The sequence below is a fragment of the Oculina patagonica genome, chromosome 11 (assembly GCF_052425735.1).
Source record: "Oculina patagonica isolate OP01 chromosome 11, crgOcupat, whole genome shotgun sequence".
Taxonomy (NCBI): Eukaryota; Metazoa; Cnidaria; class Anthozoa; order Scleractinia; family Oculinidae; genus Oculina; species Oculina patagonica.
This window is the reverse complement of record NC_135768.1, coordinates 17,973,668-17,989,116: the sequence shown is the minus strand read 5'-3', so window position 1 is coordinate 17,989,116 and position 15,449 is coordinate 17,973,668. Positions and strand designations below refer to the sequence as shown.

General features: G+C 39.2%; 3 protein-coding genes across 4 annotated transcripts in view; 2 read left to right on the top strand and 1 right to left on the bottom strand.

Moving 5' to 3' along the window:
- LOC144629503 (uncharacterized) overlaps nucleotides 1-15,449 on the top strand; it is a 317,369-nt gene that overhangs the window by 12,165 nt on the left and 289,755 nt on the right. The gene's annotated exons all lie outside the window — the stretch shown is intronic.
- LOC144630166 (uncharacterized) lies at nucleotides 162-2,543 on the top strand. Its single transcript, XM_078488463.1, has 3 exons — nucleotides 162-360; nucleotides 533-849; nucleotides 1,138-2,543. Exons 1-3 carry the CDS (start codon nucleotides 330-332, stop codon nucleotides 2,533-2,535), a joined length of 1,746 nt encoding a protein of 581 aa, XP_078344589.1. The 5' UTR covers nucleotides 162-329; the 3' UTR covers nucleotides 2,536-2,543.
- LOC144630167 (uncharacterized) lies at nucleotides 3,777-5,481 on the bottom strand. The gene has a single exon (XM_078488464.1). The coding sequence runs from the start codon at nucleotides 5,479-5,481 to the stop codon at nucleotides 3,784-3,786; it is 1,698 nt and encodes a 565-aa protein (XP_078344590.1). The 3' UTR covers nucleotides 3,777-3,783.

Sequence of the window (15,449 nt, the reverse complement as noted above, 5' to 3'; positions counted from 1 at the left end):
AACAATACTCTTTTCATATCAAGTATATTATACTGGAAAAAGAAAACTTCACACAAGGTAAGGTTTTACGACAAACAAATGAACAAACGACATCATGTGTTCACATTGTTGCATGCATAATATTCACCATCACAACAACAGCTATATAAAGATCGTTTGATGCAGGCCATTTCATAAGATGTAGACAACTGAACAGTGAAGGAGTGAAAGCAGCCGCCTTATGTTATTTGAGTCCAATAATCCATGGCAAATGCAGCATAATCAGTGCTAGATGTATCGCTAGCGTGAAACAACAAGGACTGGAAAAAGCATGGAAAGATGTTTGTCGCATGCGAGATAACTGTGACAAGGCAGTGTCCGGTAAGAAATGCTTTAGTTTGTTGTTTTCCTATTGAAAACCTTATTACTGCATGAAGACAAATATATCCATATTTCAAAACTGTAAGCATTGTATTTCTAAATGCGCCCATAAAAAAAATATTTACTTTGTTATTAAGCTAAACTTTTGCCTCGTATTTTTGTGCCTTTTCAGGAATAAAGAATGTGGCATTCTTTTTTAGTGCCGTGGCAACTCAAGAAAAAAGGAAGACCAAAAGCAAGGCGAAAGCTAAAAACAAAGAAGAAGATGAAGATAGTGACGAAAGCAATGATGAAACAGTTACTTCCAGTCAGGTGGCTAGTACGACCAGCCAAGAATGGATTTCTGAACATCGCTCTATAGTGGACAAAAAGTTGTGCCCAGCAGTAGCCTATTGGATTGCGCTAACCACACCCAACGGGGCTCCGGCCAATCCCCTCACAGTCCAACGAGCACTCCACGAATGTGGAGTTGAAACGATTGCACATCAGGTACGTAAAACTCTGTCTCAATCTTTTTTTTTTGGTATTTTGATATTTTTATTTAATATTGGAAGTTTCTTACATCTTACAAAGAAAAAAAAAACACAATTTCTTACATACACATACAAAAAACTACGCGCATATTACAAGCACAAGAGACCCTTTCTAGATTACAACAAATTATTCTAAATTACCTAAAAACTTAAACTTCTTAAACTTACTTTCTCGCATTCTGAAGTCCTATTTTTTAATCGGTTAGTTTCACCTAATGGAGTTTTCTTATTTTTGATCTTCTAGGTCAACTTTAAAGAAAGCAAAGATTGCATTGCTATGAAGGAGTTATACAAAACTTTGAAAGACCATAAGAACAGTTTCATGCACGAGTTAGTTCAGGCGTCGTACCAGTCCATCTATCAAGACGAAGTCCAGCATTTCATGAACGAGACAGATGAAATTGATCTGGAAGAGTGTGGTGGGGAGTCTGTTGTGAGAATTAATGTGGTTAACAAGTCCTTCCAACCTTCATTGTCGTCAGCGATTTCCAAAATGGAAGACGCCAAGTTGCATATTGACCGATTTGGCTTCGACGAAACCAGTGCAGAAATAACGGGAGACAAGAAAGACCAACCGAAGAGATTATCGGATAAACTTACGGTACTGATCAATGATATAGGAATCGCTATGAAGAAGTTGGAGTACGCACTACACAGAGGGAAAATTTACAAGAAAGAGCCAGCTTCCCAATACACCTATTTGTACAAGTGTGAGCCAAGGGCATTCGTAAATAGCTTGGCAGCCAATGAATTTTTCAAAGGCCGCCTTCTTAAAGACATGAAACGTGTGACTGACATTCTGTCCGATCCGTATTGCGAAGTAATTCGCCCAATCACGATTGAGTACGATCTTATCGAGGTTAATGGCGGAAAATGTTGGTCAGTTAGTCAACGGCGTTTCATCGATCAAGCTATCCAGGATGACAACAGAGGACTTGTAACGCCCAGAGCGTTCTGTCGCTATGACTGTTCGACGCCACCAAATCCGGAGTACTTCCAAGAAATCCTCGAGAATAGCCTCACAGAAAATGAAGTAGCCGCATTTTGTGAGGACTTTCTAAAGCTCCTCAACCACAACAGAAAACAGCACAAAGACAAGGTACCCTGTCTGGTTGGCCAATCCAACAGTGGAAAGACGAGTCTTTCTATGCCTATTTTGGGCATAATACACCACTCCAATGTCGCCACAATAACCAAACAACGGGTTTTTAACAAGGCAATGATATCAAACAACACGGAGGTCATTTTCATAGATGAGGCGACAGAATCAACCATGGATATTGATGACTGGAAAGTTCTGACACAAGGCGGTTATGCAGCCTATGACGTAAAATACCAGACAGCCAAGTCCTTTATAAATCGTAGCCCGATGATAATAACCGCACAAAGAAAGCTACGATTCAAGCCAGAGGATCAGCCGGCGATGGAACGAAGACTTCGCACATATTCATTCAAGAGTCTTCCAAATCCTAAGAAGAGAGCCGCAGCTTGGCTACGTAATCATCCAATGGATTGCATCGTATGGACAGCAGAAAGAGCACGCAGTGACGAAGATGAAGCAAACAGCAGTGGCGACGAAGGCGAAGAAGATTGTCAGGTGGTTGGCGAAGGCTTATTGCCTGAATGCGAGAAAGAGGCTTGAAGAACACTGTCTCTAGTGGAAGACGAGGAAGCAGAACAAGCCCAAACCGAGTCTAATCTTCACGAAGACGAGAGCAGTTCCGACGAAGATGAAAACGAACAAGACGAAGAACAAACTGTCGGTGCCTTGGAAAGAGCCCTGCAGAAGTGCGTGCCCGATTCATTGCGCCACAGACAAATAGCTCACCTTCTTCAGACGCGAAAGCAGCTCGAGAAAGACAAGAAAGAACGTGAGGAATATTGGTACAGGAAAAGAAAAGAAATCCTTATCTCCAAAGGCATTTCGCCAGAAAGTGCAGAACTCCTCCCGAGAGACGAGCTGGAACCGATGCCTTCACCTCTTAGAGAAGAATTGCTCGCGTATCAACAAGACGTAATGAAGGCGAACAGTGAGTTACGCAGAGAGAAGGCAAGAGAGGCGTACGACAATGCATGGGTGACAAGCACCGAAAAAGAGTTGCAAGATTGTGTAATGTGGTTAAACTCGTCGATCATCGATGAGGAACACAGGGCAGCCTTGGCAAGCCAGCGAGAACTGCTGTGCGATAAGCTCAAGACACATCATTCAAACCTGGGCCTGCTGAACAGCGACGAGGCAGTTGAAGAACGAAGACGAAAGTGCGTTTCTATGGGGCTACTCGCTGAGCGAAACAAGAACTTGGTCAGGTCCGTATATGAACCGCTCCCTCTGTTCGACGACAACGCAGTAACCAGCACAAGCGATGACGATGAGCGCGAGATGTACATCACTCCGGTGCCGAGCTGGGAAACAGATCACATGGCGTTCCAAAGGACCCGGCTCCTTCAAGAACCATCACCGATCCCAAAGCAGAGCGCAGCAAACCCAAGAAAAAAAGTCGCAGCCTCTCCTAGTTGCCAAGGAAGTCAATTGCAAGCTTCCATACTGAACTACTTAGAGTGAGTGTGGACACTGAACATCAGATAGTTGATAGTTTGCAGTGATATGGAATTTAAAGCTTGACGTAGAAAACAAAGAATTGAAAGGAATAAATGTACAATGTGCTGAATTATTTCGTATACTTCAAGCGAGGAATAAATGTGTGCACCAGTTAATGGCTTTCTTTATCCTGTCTTTATATTACATAACATGTTGTTAGAAAAGAGTGCACTTGCCAAAGTCAAAAAAATTTATTGAACGATATAGAAATTTACTACTGTATTCGTTATTGCAAGTCACGACTAAATGCCCTTTTTGCTTAATACACGGTTTGACCTGTCACTGTTGTCCTTAGACTACGCAAATCTTAAGTCCAGCCCTTTTCTTCAGCGAGTCCGCCGTTCTTCCTTCTTTAAATTTGAAATCAGGATCCCTCAAAATAGCGGTCCACTGTCCAAACCCGTGCTGACTTATCCCTTCCTTTAGAAAATCATCCTCTTCTTTCGTAAATTTCAAAACGTGGCGAGTTTTCCTCTGAAGGTGCAAGTTGCCTTTAGTAAGGGCATCCTTTCCAGGGGTCGAGCTTTGGTTACATCGAGCTGTTTCAACTGAGGGCCCTGAGCTTGAAGTTGAACCGCCAAGTCTTGCGTGTACGTCATCGTCTACTTCGGATCCCTTGGTACCTTGAAGTTTTTGCAGACACTCGTGACCCTTCAATGCAACTTCTCGAGATCTTTGCTTTTGATAGTGAACTTTAGCAACGACAGAGCTGTGTTTCTGGTCCTCAGACAAAAACCTTTGCTCTTCGCTAGTGAGCTGATTGAGGCTTTGCGTTTCGACGATTTGGCGATAACGTGTGGGATGATTGTATTTTCCAATTGCATCAAAAACCAGTTTGCTCATAGTTTCGCCCAATTTGCCGTGCTGACCTCCATTTCTGGTGACGAGAACGAAATCACACTGGGGTTTAAGCAACGGTCTAACGTTCGAGATGTAGCCGTTAAGAACGTGCATGTTAGCGTCGGTCAGAATCAAAGAATCGAAGCCATATTTTCCAGCCGTCTTGAACGTTTTCTGATCGATAAATCCACCGTTTTCCTTTGCTGTGACAATCATGTCCACCGTCAAATATTGGTAAGTCATGGGCCGCGATCCCTTCACCTTGATGAACAGATACATGGCTACAAATTTCGTGGCAAATGTTAAGTCTGAGGGGTTAACTTGGGCAGGACTGGTTTTGCACATTTTCACTGTATTTTCGTAACGCGGCAGATGAAATTTCACCACCTCCAACAACTCCTCCATTGTTGCCCAGTGCCCTCTTGCTTCCAGAGTGTCGATGTCTAAATCTTGTGTCCACTGCAATCTCATCATCTTTGCAACTGTTTTTCGGGCTCTCTTGAGGTACAACTCTGTCGTAGAAAACTTTCTTAGAACTGCTTCTGATGCGCCATGAAGTTTTCTGAAGTCGATCAATTCAGAAATTGCATCTATGTAGCCCAAACGCCCGCCATGGCCGAGTTTACATACATCTTGTAAGTAGTCGATAAACTTAAACAACAGATTTGGAGAACACAAACTAAAGTCGATCACTTCAAACGTTAACTCCTCTTCATCTTCACAGCAAAATCTAAGAAATTTGAAGCACCTTGTCACTATCTGTTGAGCGGCACGATCTTTCTTACAACCGCCAGCACTTCCTGTCAACCATTTCGTGAATACTTCGCCAATGTTACATGATAATGGAAATGAAGAAAGTAACTTCACGTTGCGCTCTGTGGTTTCGCTTGTCTCATCTTCATTTCTTCCAATCGTCAGCGACTTTGTTACTTGTTTAGAATCGGGCCTTTCGTCAAAATAAAAGAACCAATTGTGCTTAGTGCTAACGTGTTTTCTACAGCCTCTCTGACTTTGAAATCCATCATGTTCACACTCTTGTATCGGGCAATGGTACAAGCTGTCTGCTTCATCTTTTTCCAAGTGAAGCCGCTTTGGTTTGGGTGATGCTCCTTGGACATCTGACCAATTGACTTTGCACTTCTTGCTCATTTTTTCCTTTAAACAACATGTGGCTAACACAATCGCCTTTAAATCTTAGCCGAAACAAAGGACGTTTCAACTTGCCAAAACATGCCCTTGCTTGCCCACGCTCATTACTATTGTGTAAAATTCATGACAGTAAGATACAACCCAAACTTGCCCAAGCCGGTCTGTACGCGCCTTTTTCAATTCAGGGACACAATACATAAGTAACGGACCGATAAATCGGAACAAAACAGTCCTAACTTTAATCCTGACCGATGAATTTGGGAACATTGCGTTCCATACGCAAATGGGACTACGGAACAAAAAAGTCCGAAATACCACTTTTGGAACAAAATGTTCCATTAGCAGATATAAGATCGGAACAGTTAAGTCCAAAACTTGTTCCTGTTTACAAATTTCGGAACAATATGTTCCATTCACAGATAGCAAAATCGGAACAAACAGTCTTTCTTTATTAATTTCGGAACAATGTGTTCCACGCACAAATAGGAACTCGGAACAAAACAGTCCTAATTTATCAAGTTAGGAACAATGTGCTCCATCACAAATAAGAACTCGGAACAATACAGTCCTAATTTATCAAGTTAGGAACAATGTGTTCCATGCACAAATAGGAACTCGGAACAAAACAGTCCTAATTTATCAAGTTAGGAACAACGTGTTCCATGCACAAATAGGAACTCGGAACAATACAGTCCTAATTTATCAAGTTAGGAACAATGTGTTCCATGCACAAATAGGAACTCGGAACAATACAGTCCTAAATCACTCATTTGGGAACAATGTGCTCCACTTGCAGTTGACAACTCGGAACAAAACGTTCTTGTCTTACCTTACAGGGAACGCTATGTTCCTACTCTGTAAAAAGCTGGTCCTCTTAAGGTTAATAGGAACACAAAAATGAGGAACACTCGATCCTAGAGGAACGTTCCTTTACAAATATCGGAACAGCCGAAAAAAATTAAAATACGTGAAAAATAAACCAACAAGTTCAGCTTTAAAGCTAAGAAAGCATCTATTAAACGTTTAGGTAAAATAGAACCAAGCTTCAAAATCTAGAGCACTTTGATGTTCTCGAAGGCAGTAAAATAAACCCTGGAAACATTTTGGGAAATGTGGAGGAAGGAAGGAAGGACGGAAGGACGGACGGAAGGAAGGAAGGAAGGATTAAATGTATATAACTCATTCATCAATTTACATCAATATGTTGGGGGATAAGGGAGTCCCTTCGGGCTTTTACAAGAGTCCCCAGCGAATGGCAAAGTAAAGGTCTCGTAGTAGTTTGTTGGAAACAGTTCCCTTTCATCGTAAAGTACAAATTAAAATTACAGAGCGTTTCACAAAACTTTTGACAAGCGGTTTGCGAAGATTGTTTGAAACTTCCGAAGTTCGCCGCGAACTTGGGATTTTCTTTACGTAGTTGTCAATCAAATTGCGAACTTCGTAACGAAGCTTCACGCAGCTTAAAATAGTTACTACAAAAATGACAATTACCGTTCCTGCAAATGTATTCCCTAATGGCAGAAGATAGTAACTATTTTAAGCTGCGTTACTTCCAAGTGGCAGAAGATCATGCGGAATTTGAAAGTAACACCTCTCTTCGAAAACAACAGTATAATTTCATTAGAAATGCGGGGTTTACAAAGCGACTAGAACTTAGAAAGCAAATGTACCTGACTTTGCAACCGAAATTCTTCAAACCGTATGAATGAAATACGCTGAAACTCGGTACAAAGCTTTGCAATATCCTGTTCTAGCTTCAGCTTAAAAAAATGCAAAACAAATCGACAAATTTTTCGCAATTTGAAATAACGTCATTTGTTTGATATTTTCAAACATTCGGCTGAAAACCATCCATCTTTATTGACTGCTAACATTTGATGTATACACACGATCTTTTTAACTTTTACACACAAGATTAAGGTGACATTAGCCTCAAAACTGGCTGGTACTGGGTTATTATAAATATCACATTTATGCGACGGTCAAGTCAGACGCATAACACAACAGTTTTTAAAGGCGAAATAAAGATGTCTCTCGTTCAGGAAATCTACGGAGTGGATTTTTCTGTAAAATGTTGTGAGTAAACTTCAACTGTTTGGCAGCGTTTTGGGGTAATTACAAAAAACTTCACCGTGGCATTTCAAAAATAATCGCTTTTTATTAAAAACGAAGGCTTTCGAAAATCGCTCATAACTTAAACAAATCGCGTTTGATCGCCATAAAATTTTAAAATTCATATAAAATTCATTTTATATAATTTAAGCATTATTCTCTCAGATTCTCAAAAATATAAGCAATCGCTTCACGTTTTCCCGTTTTAAAACGCGCTTAAAAAAGGGAACTGCCAACCTCAGAAATACCCGCGGGCCACCTTAATTTCTTTAACGCAACAGTTTCGTTTGTAACCTTTAAACTGGTACATTTGCAAGTCATATCTAAAGTTTATCACTCTTATTTACTTAGCACAAAGTTCTAAGCTAGGTCTGGAAGCAAAACGTCTATCCAAAAACAAAATCAATCCAATATTATTGATATCGGTAAGACAACTTTGTCTTATTAGATCCAAGACTGCCAGCAGAACAGAGGCGCAAAAAGTAGTTAACATACATGTAATATAATTTTAAAAGAATGAATGACATATTTGAAGAAGTAGTTAAATACAAAGCAGCAGGTGAAACGATCCACAGACACCTAAAACGCCAACGCCAGCAAGATTTCAAGCAAACATCTTATTCGCCTTTTGAAGTGCAAAAGGTGGTCATCTGTGCTGGGTTCAATTTGAATTCGTTTACAAAGTAGATGTGACTGCAGACATTTAAAAGCGAAGCTTCATGAAGGTCGTTTTTAATAACACAACCTCCACTCCTCGTCAAAGTTTTCCCACTCCCTGTACCTCTGAAGATGACAATAATATTTACGAATCTTACTCTTACGAAGCGAGTGCGTTTTCAACTTCTATCGTCATGGCTATTTTGTCACCGGTGGCAGTGACGGGAAATGCGTTGATTTTGGCGGCGATTTGGAAGAGGACGTTTGTGAGAACACCATTCCATATTCTTCTTAGTGGCTTAGCGCTCACTGACTTGTGTACCGGGTTCATCGCTCAGCCTTTCTACACTGCCACAATTTTGATGTTCTTGGCCAACCATGAAGTAATTTGCGAGTGGCGTTATGTTACCATAGAGGCGATTGCTAATGGCAGTGCAACCTACTTTATTTCGATCACGATTCTTCTTATAACGCTCATGTCTATTGAACGATGGCTGCACATGTCTCAACGATCCTCGCTTACATCAAGTCGTAAATATTTAACAGTTTGCGTGCTGCTGCTTCTTCCAATTCCCTTGGTAGTTTGTCGACTTTTATACGACATAAATGGAACCTATGGGCGTGAGTTTAGTATTATGAACTCAACAATGCTTTTGGTTTGCTTTTTTGTCATCACAATTGCTTATTTTAGAGTGTTCCGAATTATTCGTCGTCATCAGCTTCAAGTGCAAACCAATGAACCGTATCAGAATTTTGGTCAACCGGCAATAAACTTGGCAAAGTACAAGAAATCTGTAATTTCAATTCTTTATATTTTAGCTCTGTTTTGTTTCTGTTTCCTGCCTTTTATTATATCTATTGGGGTGTATCTCAGTCTAGGTAAAAATTCAGCAATAGCGGCAGCCGGTAATGTCTCTGTGATGCTCTTGTTTTTGTCTTCTTCACTCAACCCATGCCTTTATCTTTGGAGAATGAATGATATTCGTAATGCAGTAAAGAACCTTGTTTGGCATAATTAAACAGTACCAAATGAATACTAATGCCCAAAAGATCTTATTCGAATGGTCACACTAAAGGTTTTATCGACAAACATAATAGTTAGAAACACCTTGCACAGCATAATAAACAGTGCCACATGGAAGTACTGCTCAATAGCTTTTATTTGAATGGTTCACAGACCAAGTTTTATTCACCTTGTTAAGCATATTAAGCAATAAGAATATTGCTAAAAATGAATAACTAAGTAAGTTTTCATTCACATGGTCCCCGGAAGAATAACTCGGACGACAGTTTCATTAAATAAGCTACCTGTTTCATTGTGCTCTAGATTTAATAACAAAGTTTAATAAGCGCGTTATTTTATTCGTAGTGTATTTCATGGCAGTAAATTCACGACAGGAATTAACCCATATGGCTTATAAGAAGAGCAATGTCGACTTCTATTATCTAAGCAGTTTTAAAGATTCATAAGCACCATGGGAAATTTGAAACAGTTTTAACTAAGATAGTAAGACTCCTTGGCATATAAAGCTTCCGGGCCTCATCCAATCTACCTATGAATTTCCAGCTAAATATTAATGAAATTAGTTGCTTCACGCTCCCAGTTGTAACTAATATATGTTCCCTTATCTTATGATAATTAAAGTTCTTCAATAAAATAAACGCCATATCAGTCGTATAGGTCATGAGGGATTCCCTAAAGGCCTATTGGAGTGGAGGCCTGGCAAGCGAGGAAGGGGAAGGTATTGCACTCGGTGCAGAGAGAGACGCCGTGGAGCGGGATGCCAATTTGGCATAAATGGATCGTCAAAATCTAAAGTTTATGGCGGCAGACAAGGCAAATCAGCGGGTCATGCTCCCACTATTAGTGTCATGACGCCGGGTTGTTCGAGATGATGTTGATGATGATGATGATGATGATGATGATGATGATGATTAAAATAAACTCAACTTTATCCTTTCCATACTACCCTGAGTTTAAGTCGATTAACTAAATCAGAATCAGGATGACCGGCTGAAATCTTAACTACCATGTTTTGTCCGAGGTTCAAAATATCAATCCCTTATTGATTATCATATATTTTTGGGAATTTTGGAGATTTGTTTTAATCCCATAACCTGTCTCTTGACAATGTATTGATATCGTAGGGAAAAATTTGATTTTGACTACTCTTGAGAATGAAATAAAAGAAGTGCAAAATTACTGGTTGGGATTTTAATCAAGTCTCCGTTTGTATCCAGAGTTTAATTAATATATATTATGTTAAATTTTCAACGAGATTAAAATTCTACGCAGGAAGTCAGTTATTGAAACTGAAAGCTTGTTATTTTTAAAACTAATAAAATCACAGTAGAAGAGAGTGCATTCGCAATTTTTCCTCTGTGCATTTATCGAACGTGTCGTTCTCAGGAATTTATTGATCTTACAATGCCGTCTTTGGAGTTATCAGTATCTTACGAAATTTTTCGATTGACAATAAAAGTAAACCAACAATAGAGCAGGGCGTATTCCTTTTAAACCAATCAAACGCGTCCGTCATTTTATTGATCTAGGAGTAGGACGCTTGCCTGTGAATCATTTGTTTCACAGCATGCTTTTTTTGTTGTGAAAAACGATAAAGATATCAAGAGAGCTTAAAAAGCGAGACATGTAGCCTGTTTTGCAATTTCGGTGCAAGCACCATTTCATGATATGAAACCTGGACGTTTTGCAGGGTTTTTTATGCTGTCCTTTCTCACATTTCACATATATAATATTACAAAAAATCATGTTCGAGAGTCCTTTTTTTAATTTGCCATTCTAACTATGCTTACCCCTCATGGATACAATCAGTTGGCAAATCTTCGGATGGCATTCTCATCTGCCTTCCAAGAGCAGGAACACTACAGTTTGAAATATTGACCTTTGCAAAAACGGGTTCTGTTTGGTGTTGTTTTATTTACATTTCTTAAAAAGTTGCCTATGATAACGTACGTTCATCATCCCCATTTCGGAAATCGAAAGCAGAAAGTGCTAAGGTGTGCATTAAAGCAAAAAACTATGCGATTATAAAATGACAGCAAGATAGCTTTCCCTGAATAGGTTCAAGACTACATCAACGTCGAGCAGAACAGAGGTGCAAAACACAATGCCAAAAATGTAATAGACATGTATGAAATAATTTCAAAAGAATGAATGAAATATTTGAAGTAATAACAGAAGTAATTTAATACAAGGCAGCAGGTGAAACGATTCAAAGGGACCAAAAACCAACGCCTGCAAGGTTTCAGGCAAACGTCTTATTCACATTTTAAGTGCGAAAATGTGAGCTTCTGCGCTGGGATCAATTTGATCTCGTTTATAAATTAATGTGACTATAGACGTTGTGCGCGATGCGATATGAAGGCAGTTGTCAATAACACTTCTTCCTCTCCTCGACAAAGTTTACCTACTTCCTGTAGAAACGACGATGACAATAATATCTATGAATCGTACTGTTACGAAGCGAGTGCGTTGTCAACTTCTATCATCATGGCTATTTTGTCGCCGTTGACAGTGACGGGAAATGGGCTGATTTTGGCGGCAATTTGGATGAAGACGTTTGCGAGAACACCATTTCATATTCTTCTTAGTGGCTTAGCACTCACCGACTTTTTTACCGGGCTCATCGCTCAGCCATTTTATAGTGCCCGAATGTTCTTGTTTTTAGCCAACACTGAGGTAGCTATTTGTGGCAGGCTAACACATTATGTTACCATAGCGTCTATTGCTGATGGCAGTGCAACCTACTTTATTACAATCACGATTCTTCTTATAACACTCATGTCCGTTGAACGATGGCTACACATGTCTCAGCGATCCTCGTTTACATCGAGTCGCAAATATTTAACATTTTGCGCGCTGCTGCTTATTCCAATTCCCGTGGTGGTTTTGCGACTTTTACACGTCATATAAAGAACCCATGGGCTTGAGTCGAGTATTATGATGTCAACAATGCTGTTGGTTTGTTTTTTTGTCATGACAACTGCTTATTTTAGAGTGTTCCGAATTATTCGTCGTCATCAGCTACAGGTGCAAGCCAATGAACCGTGTCAGAATTTTGGTCAAACAAGAAATCTGTAGCATCAATCCTTTACATTTTAGTTCTATTTTGTTTTTGTTTTTTACCTTTTATTATATCTCTTGGGGTGTACCTCAGTCTAGGCAACAATTTGGCAATAGCAACAGCATATAATGTGTTTGTGATGCTCTTGTTTTTGTCTTCTTCACTCAACCCATGTCTTTATCTTTGGAGAATGAATGATATTCGTAATGCAGTAAAGAGCCTTATTTGGCATAATTAAGCAGAATTCGAACGAAATGACAACTACTGCTCAAAAGTTCTCATCTGAATGGTCACACCTAGGGTTTCATCCAGAAAGTTATAATTAAGAGTTAATAATACCTTTCACAGCATTATAGACAGTGCCATATAGAGGTGTTGCTCAATAGCTTTTATGTGAATGGCTCATGATCATAAACCCAAAGTTAGATGCACCTTGTTAAGCATAATAAGCAATACCCCGTGAAGAATACTATTCAAAATAAATACGTTTTCATTCAAATGGTCGCATATTAGCTATCGGGAGGAAAAATAATTAACTCGGGCGACAGTTTTATTAAATAAGTTGGCTACTTTATTGTGTACTAGATTTAATAAGTGTTTTGTTTGATTCAAAGTGTATTTCATGAGGGTGCATTCACGCCAGTATAAAAAGTCCGAAATTTAAATCTGCCAGAAATTAATCCAGAATACTCACATCGACTTCTATTATCTAAGCTGTTTTGGAGATTAAGAAGCACCATGGAAAAACTAAAAAAAAATTGAACTTAGATAGTAGTATTCCTTGGCATATAGCTTTTGGGCCTCTTCCAATGTACCTGTGAACTTCCAGCAGAATATTAATCAAAATTAGTAGCTTGAAGCTACCAGTTGTCACTTAGTAAACGTTCTATTGTATAAGGAAAGTTTTTTTATTAAAATAAACACCATGTCAGTCGTATGGGTTATGAAAGACTCCACAAAGCCCTATTGGAATGGAGACCTGAAAATGCCAAGCGAAGAAGGAGAAGGTGTTGCACTAGCAGAGACACCGTGGAGTTGGATACCAATTTGGCTGGAATGGAACTTCAAAATCTGGAGTTCATGGCGGCAGACAAGGAAAAATAGCGGGACATGCTTGCACTATTGGTGTCGTGACGCCTGGTACGGTTGTTCGAGATGATGATGACGATGATGATGATGATGATGATGATGATGATGATGATGATGATGATTAAAACAAACTCAATTTTATCCTTTACATACAACTCTGAGTTTTAGTCGATTAACTCGATAACAAATGAGAATGACCGGCTAAAATGTGAACTACCATGTTTTGTCCCAGGTTCAAAATATAAATCCCCATATTGACTATCGTATATTTTGGAAATATTTAGGAGATGTGCTCTTACTCCCATAACCTGTTTTCTTGACAATTTATTGCTATCGTAAGGAAGAATATATTAGATGTTGAATACTGTCGATAATACATGAAAAAGGTGAAAAAAGTATTAAGTTTAGGTTGGGATTTTAATCAAGTCACTCTTTGAATCCTTGAGTGTATTTAATATATATTTTGTAGTAATTTCAAATTGATTAAAATTTTTAGCAGGATCGAAGTCAATATTTGAAACAGCTGGCGATCGAATAACTTTTAACGACAAAAATTAAATTTTAACTGGTAGTTTGTTTTGAAAGATAAACATTTATTCGTTTGACTCACGATGGAATCACTTTGAGTTGTTGTTCGCGACGTTTCGACTGCAATAAATACTGATAGTCTTCATCAGGCGATGAGGTTGATTGTTTAATTGTCGCTGTTTGTAACATGTTGGTTTGCTACTATTGGTGCGTTTCGATCCTTATTATTATCCCGACTGTAAGATATAGTAGATGTTGTTCCCTCATAGGTCCGCTTTGATGTCGACCGGCTAGTTGCGCGTTTTGATCGTAGGTATCCAAGCTTCAGGAGTTTCGATTCACTATCTTTATTGAGGTTATTAGGACAACGTCTTCTATGAGTAGCCTCTTTGACCCTGCGTGTGTACCAGTGAGGGTTACGATCAATAAACCTAACTTCGTTCCATAAAGGAATCGAAGGTGCCCCGTTTCGTTAGCGTGTTCCGAAAATGCTGAGTTTTGTGTATATGAACATGTTGTATATCTCTGCCGTGTTCTTTGATCTTTTCTTTCATCGCTCTCCCTGTTTCCCCGATATATACTTTACTGCATTCACATGGGATCTTATAGACGACACTGTTTTGTTTATTTGGCTCAGGGTCGTCTTCTGGACCTAAGAGTTATGTCTGACTTAAGGACGGTGCGTACGCCTTGTTGTTGTAGGCAGCGGCGAAGAACCTCTGATATGCCTTTAATATAGGATAAATGCGCAGTAGATTTAAATTTCCTGCATGGGTTCTTTGTTGGCTGTTGGTCTTGTTGTCTTTGTGAGCTTTCGTCCAAATAAAGAAGGACATCCGTTTGTGACAAGTAATGATGACGTTTCTTTTCTCCAGAGAGAACTGATGGTTTAGTTGTGAGGTGTTTGGCTTGGTCGTAAAGACACAACAATACCACGTTTCATTGATTGAATTGAGTGTAAATTGTTGGCTAGGTATTGGTCAGTGTGTGTGTGCTTTCTATACACACTGGTGGTGAGAATACCGTCTGAATCCCTGGAAACTGATGTGTCGAGAAAGGTAATAGTGTTATCTTTCTCGGTTTCCATTGTAAGACCAATAGTAGGCTGTTGACTGGTTAAATAAACAATCGACCTCATCGGCTGATGAAAACTATCAGTATTCCAGTCGAAACGTCGCGATCAACATCTCAAAGCGATTCCATCGCGAGAAAAACGAATAAACGTTCATTATTTCTATCTTACAACACGATGAACACTAAACACATCTTTAATGACATTGGCAGCTTGTTGTTTTTAAATCTAATAAAATCACAGTACAAAAGAGTGCATTTGCATATTTACCTCTGTGCATTAATCAAATGTGTCGTTTTCAAGGATTTATTGATCTTACAATGCCATCTTTGGAGTTAACAGTAATAAGACAATTTCATCACAGTGCACTATTTTAAACACTTCTAATATAGTTACATATAATTATTACAGTTGTACAATTAAAC

What these genes read in the sequence shown, in the direction of transcription:
- LOC144630166 (XM_078488463.1), top strand. Translation starts at nt 330, where the DNA reads ATGCGAGATAACTGTGACAAGGCAGTGTCCG. An exon ending in CTGTGACAAGGCAGTGTCCG is followed by an intron (nt 361 to 532) that starts GTAAGAAATGCT and finishes GTGCCTTTTCAG; the next exon opens with GAATAAAGAATGTGGCATTC. An exon ending in TTGAAACGATTGCACATCAG is followed by an intron (nt 850 to 1,137) that starts GTACGTAAAACT and finishes TTGATCTTCTAG; the next exon opens with GTCAACTTTAAAGAAAGCAA.
- LOC144630167 (XM_078488464.1), bottom strand. Translation starts at nt 5,481, where the DNA reads ATGAGCAAGAAGTGCAAAGTCAATTGGTCAGATGTCCAAGGAGCATCA.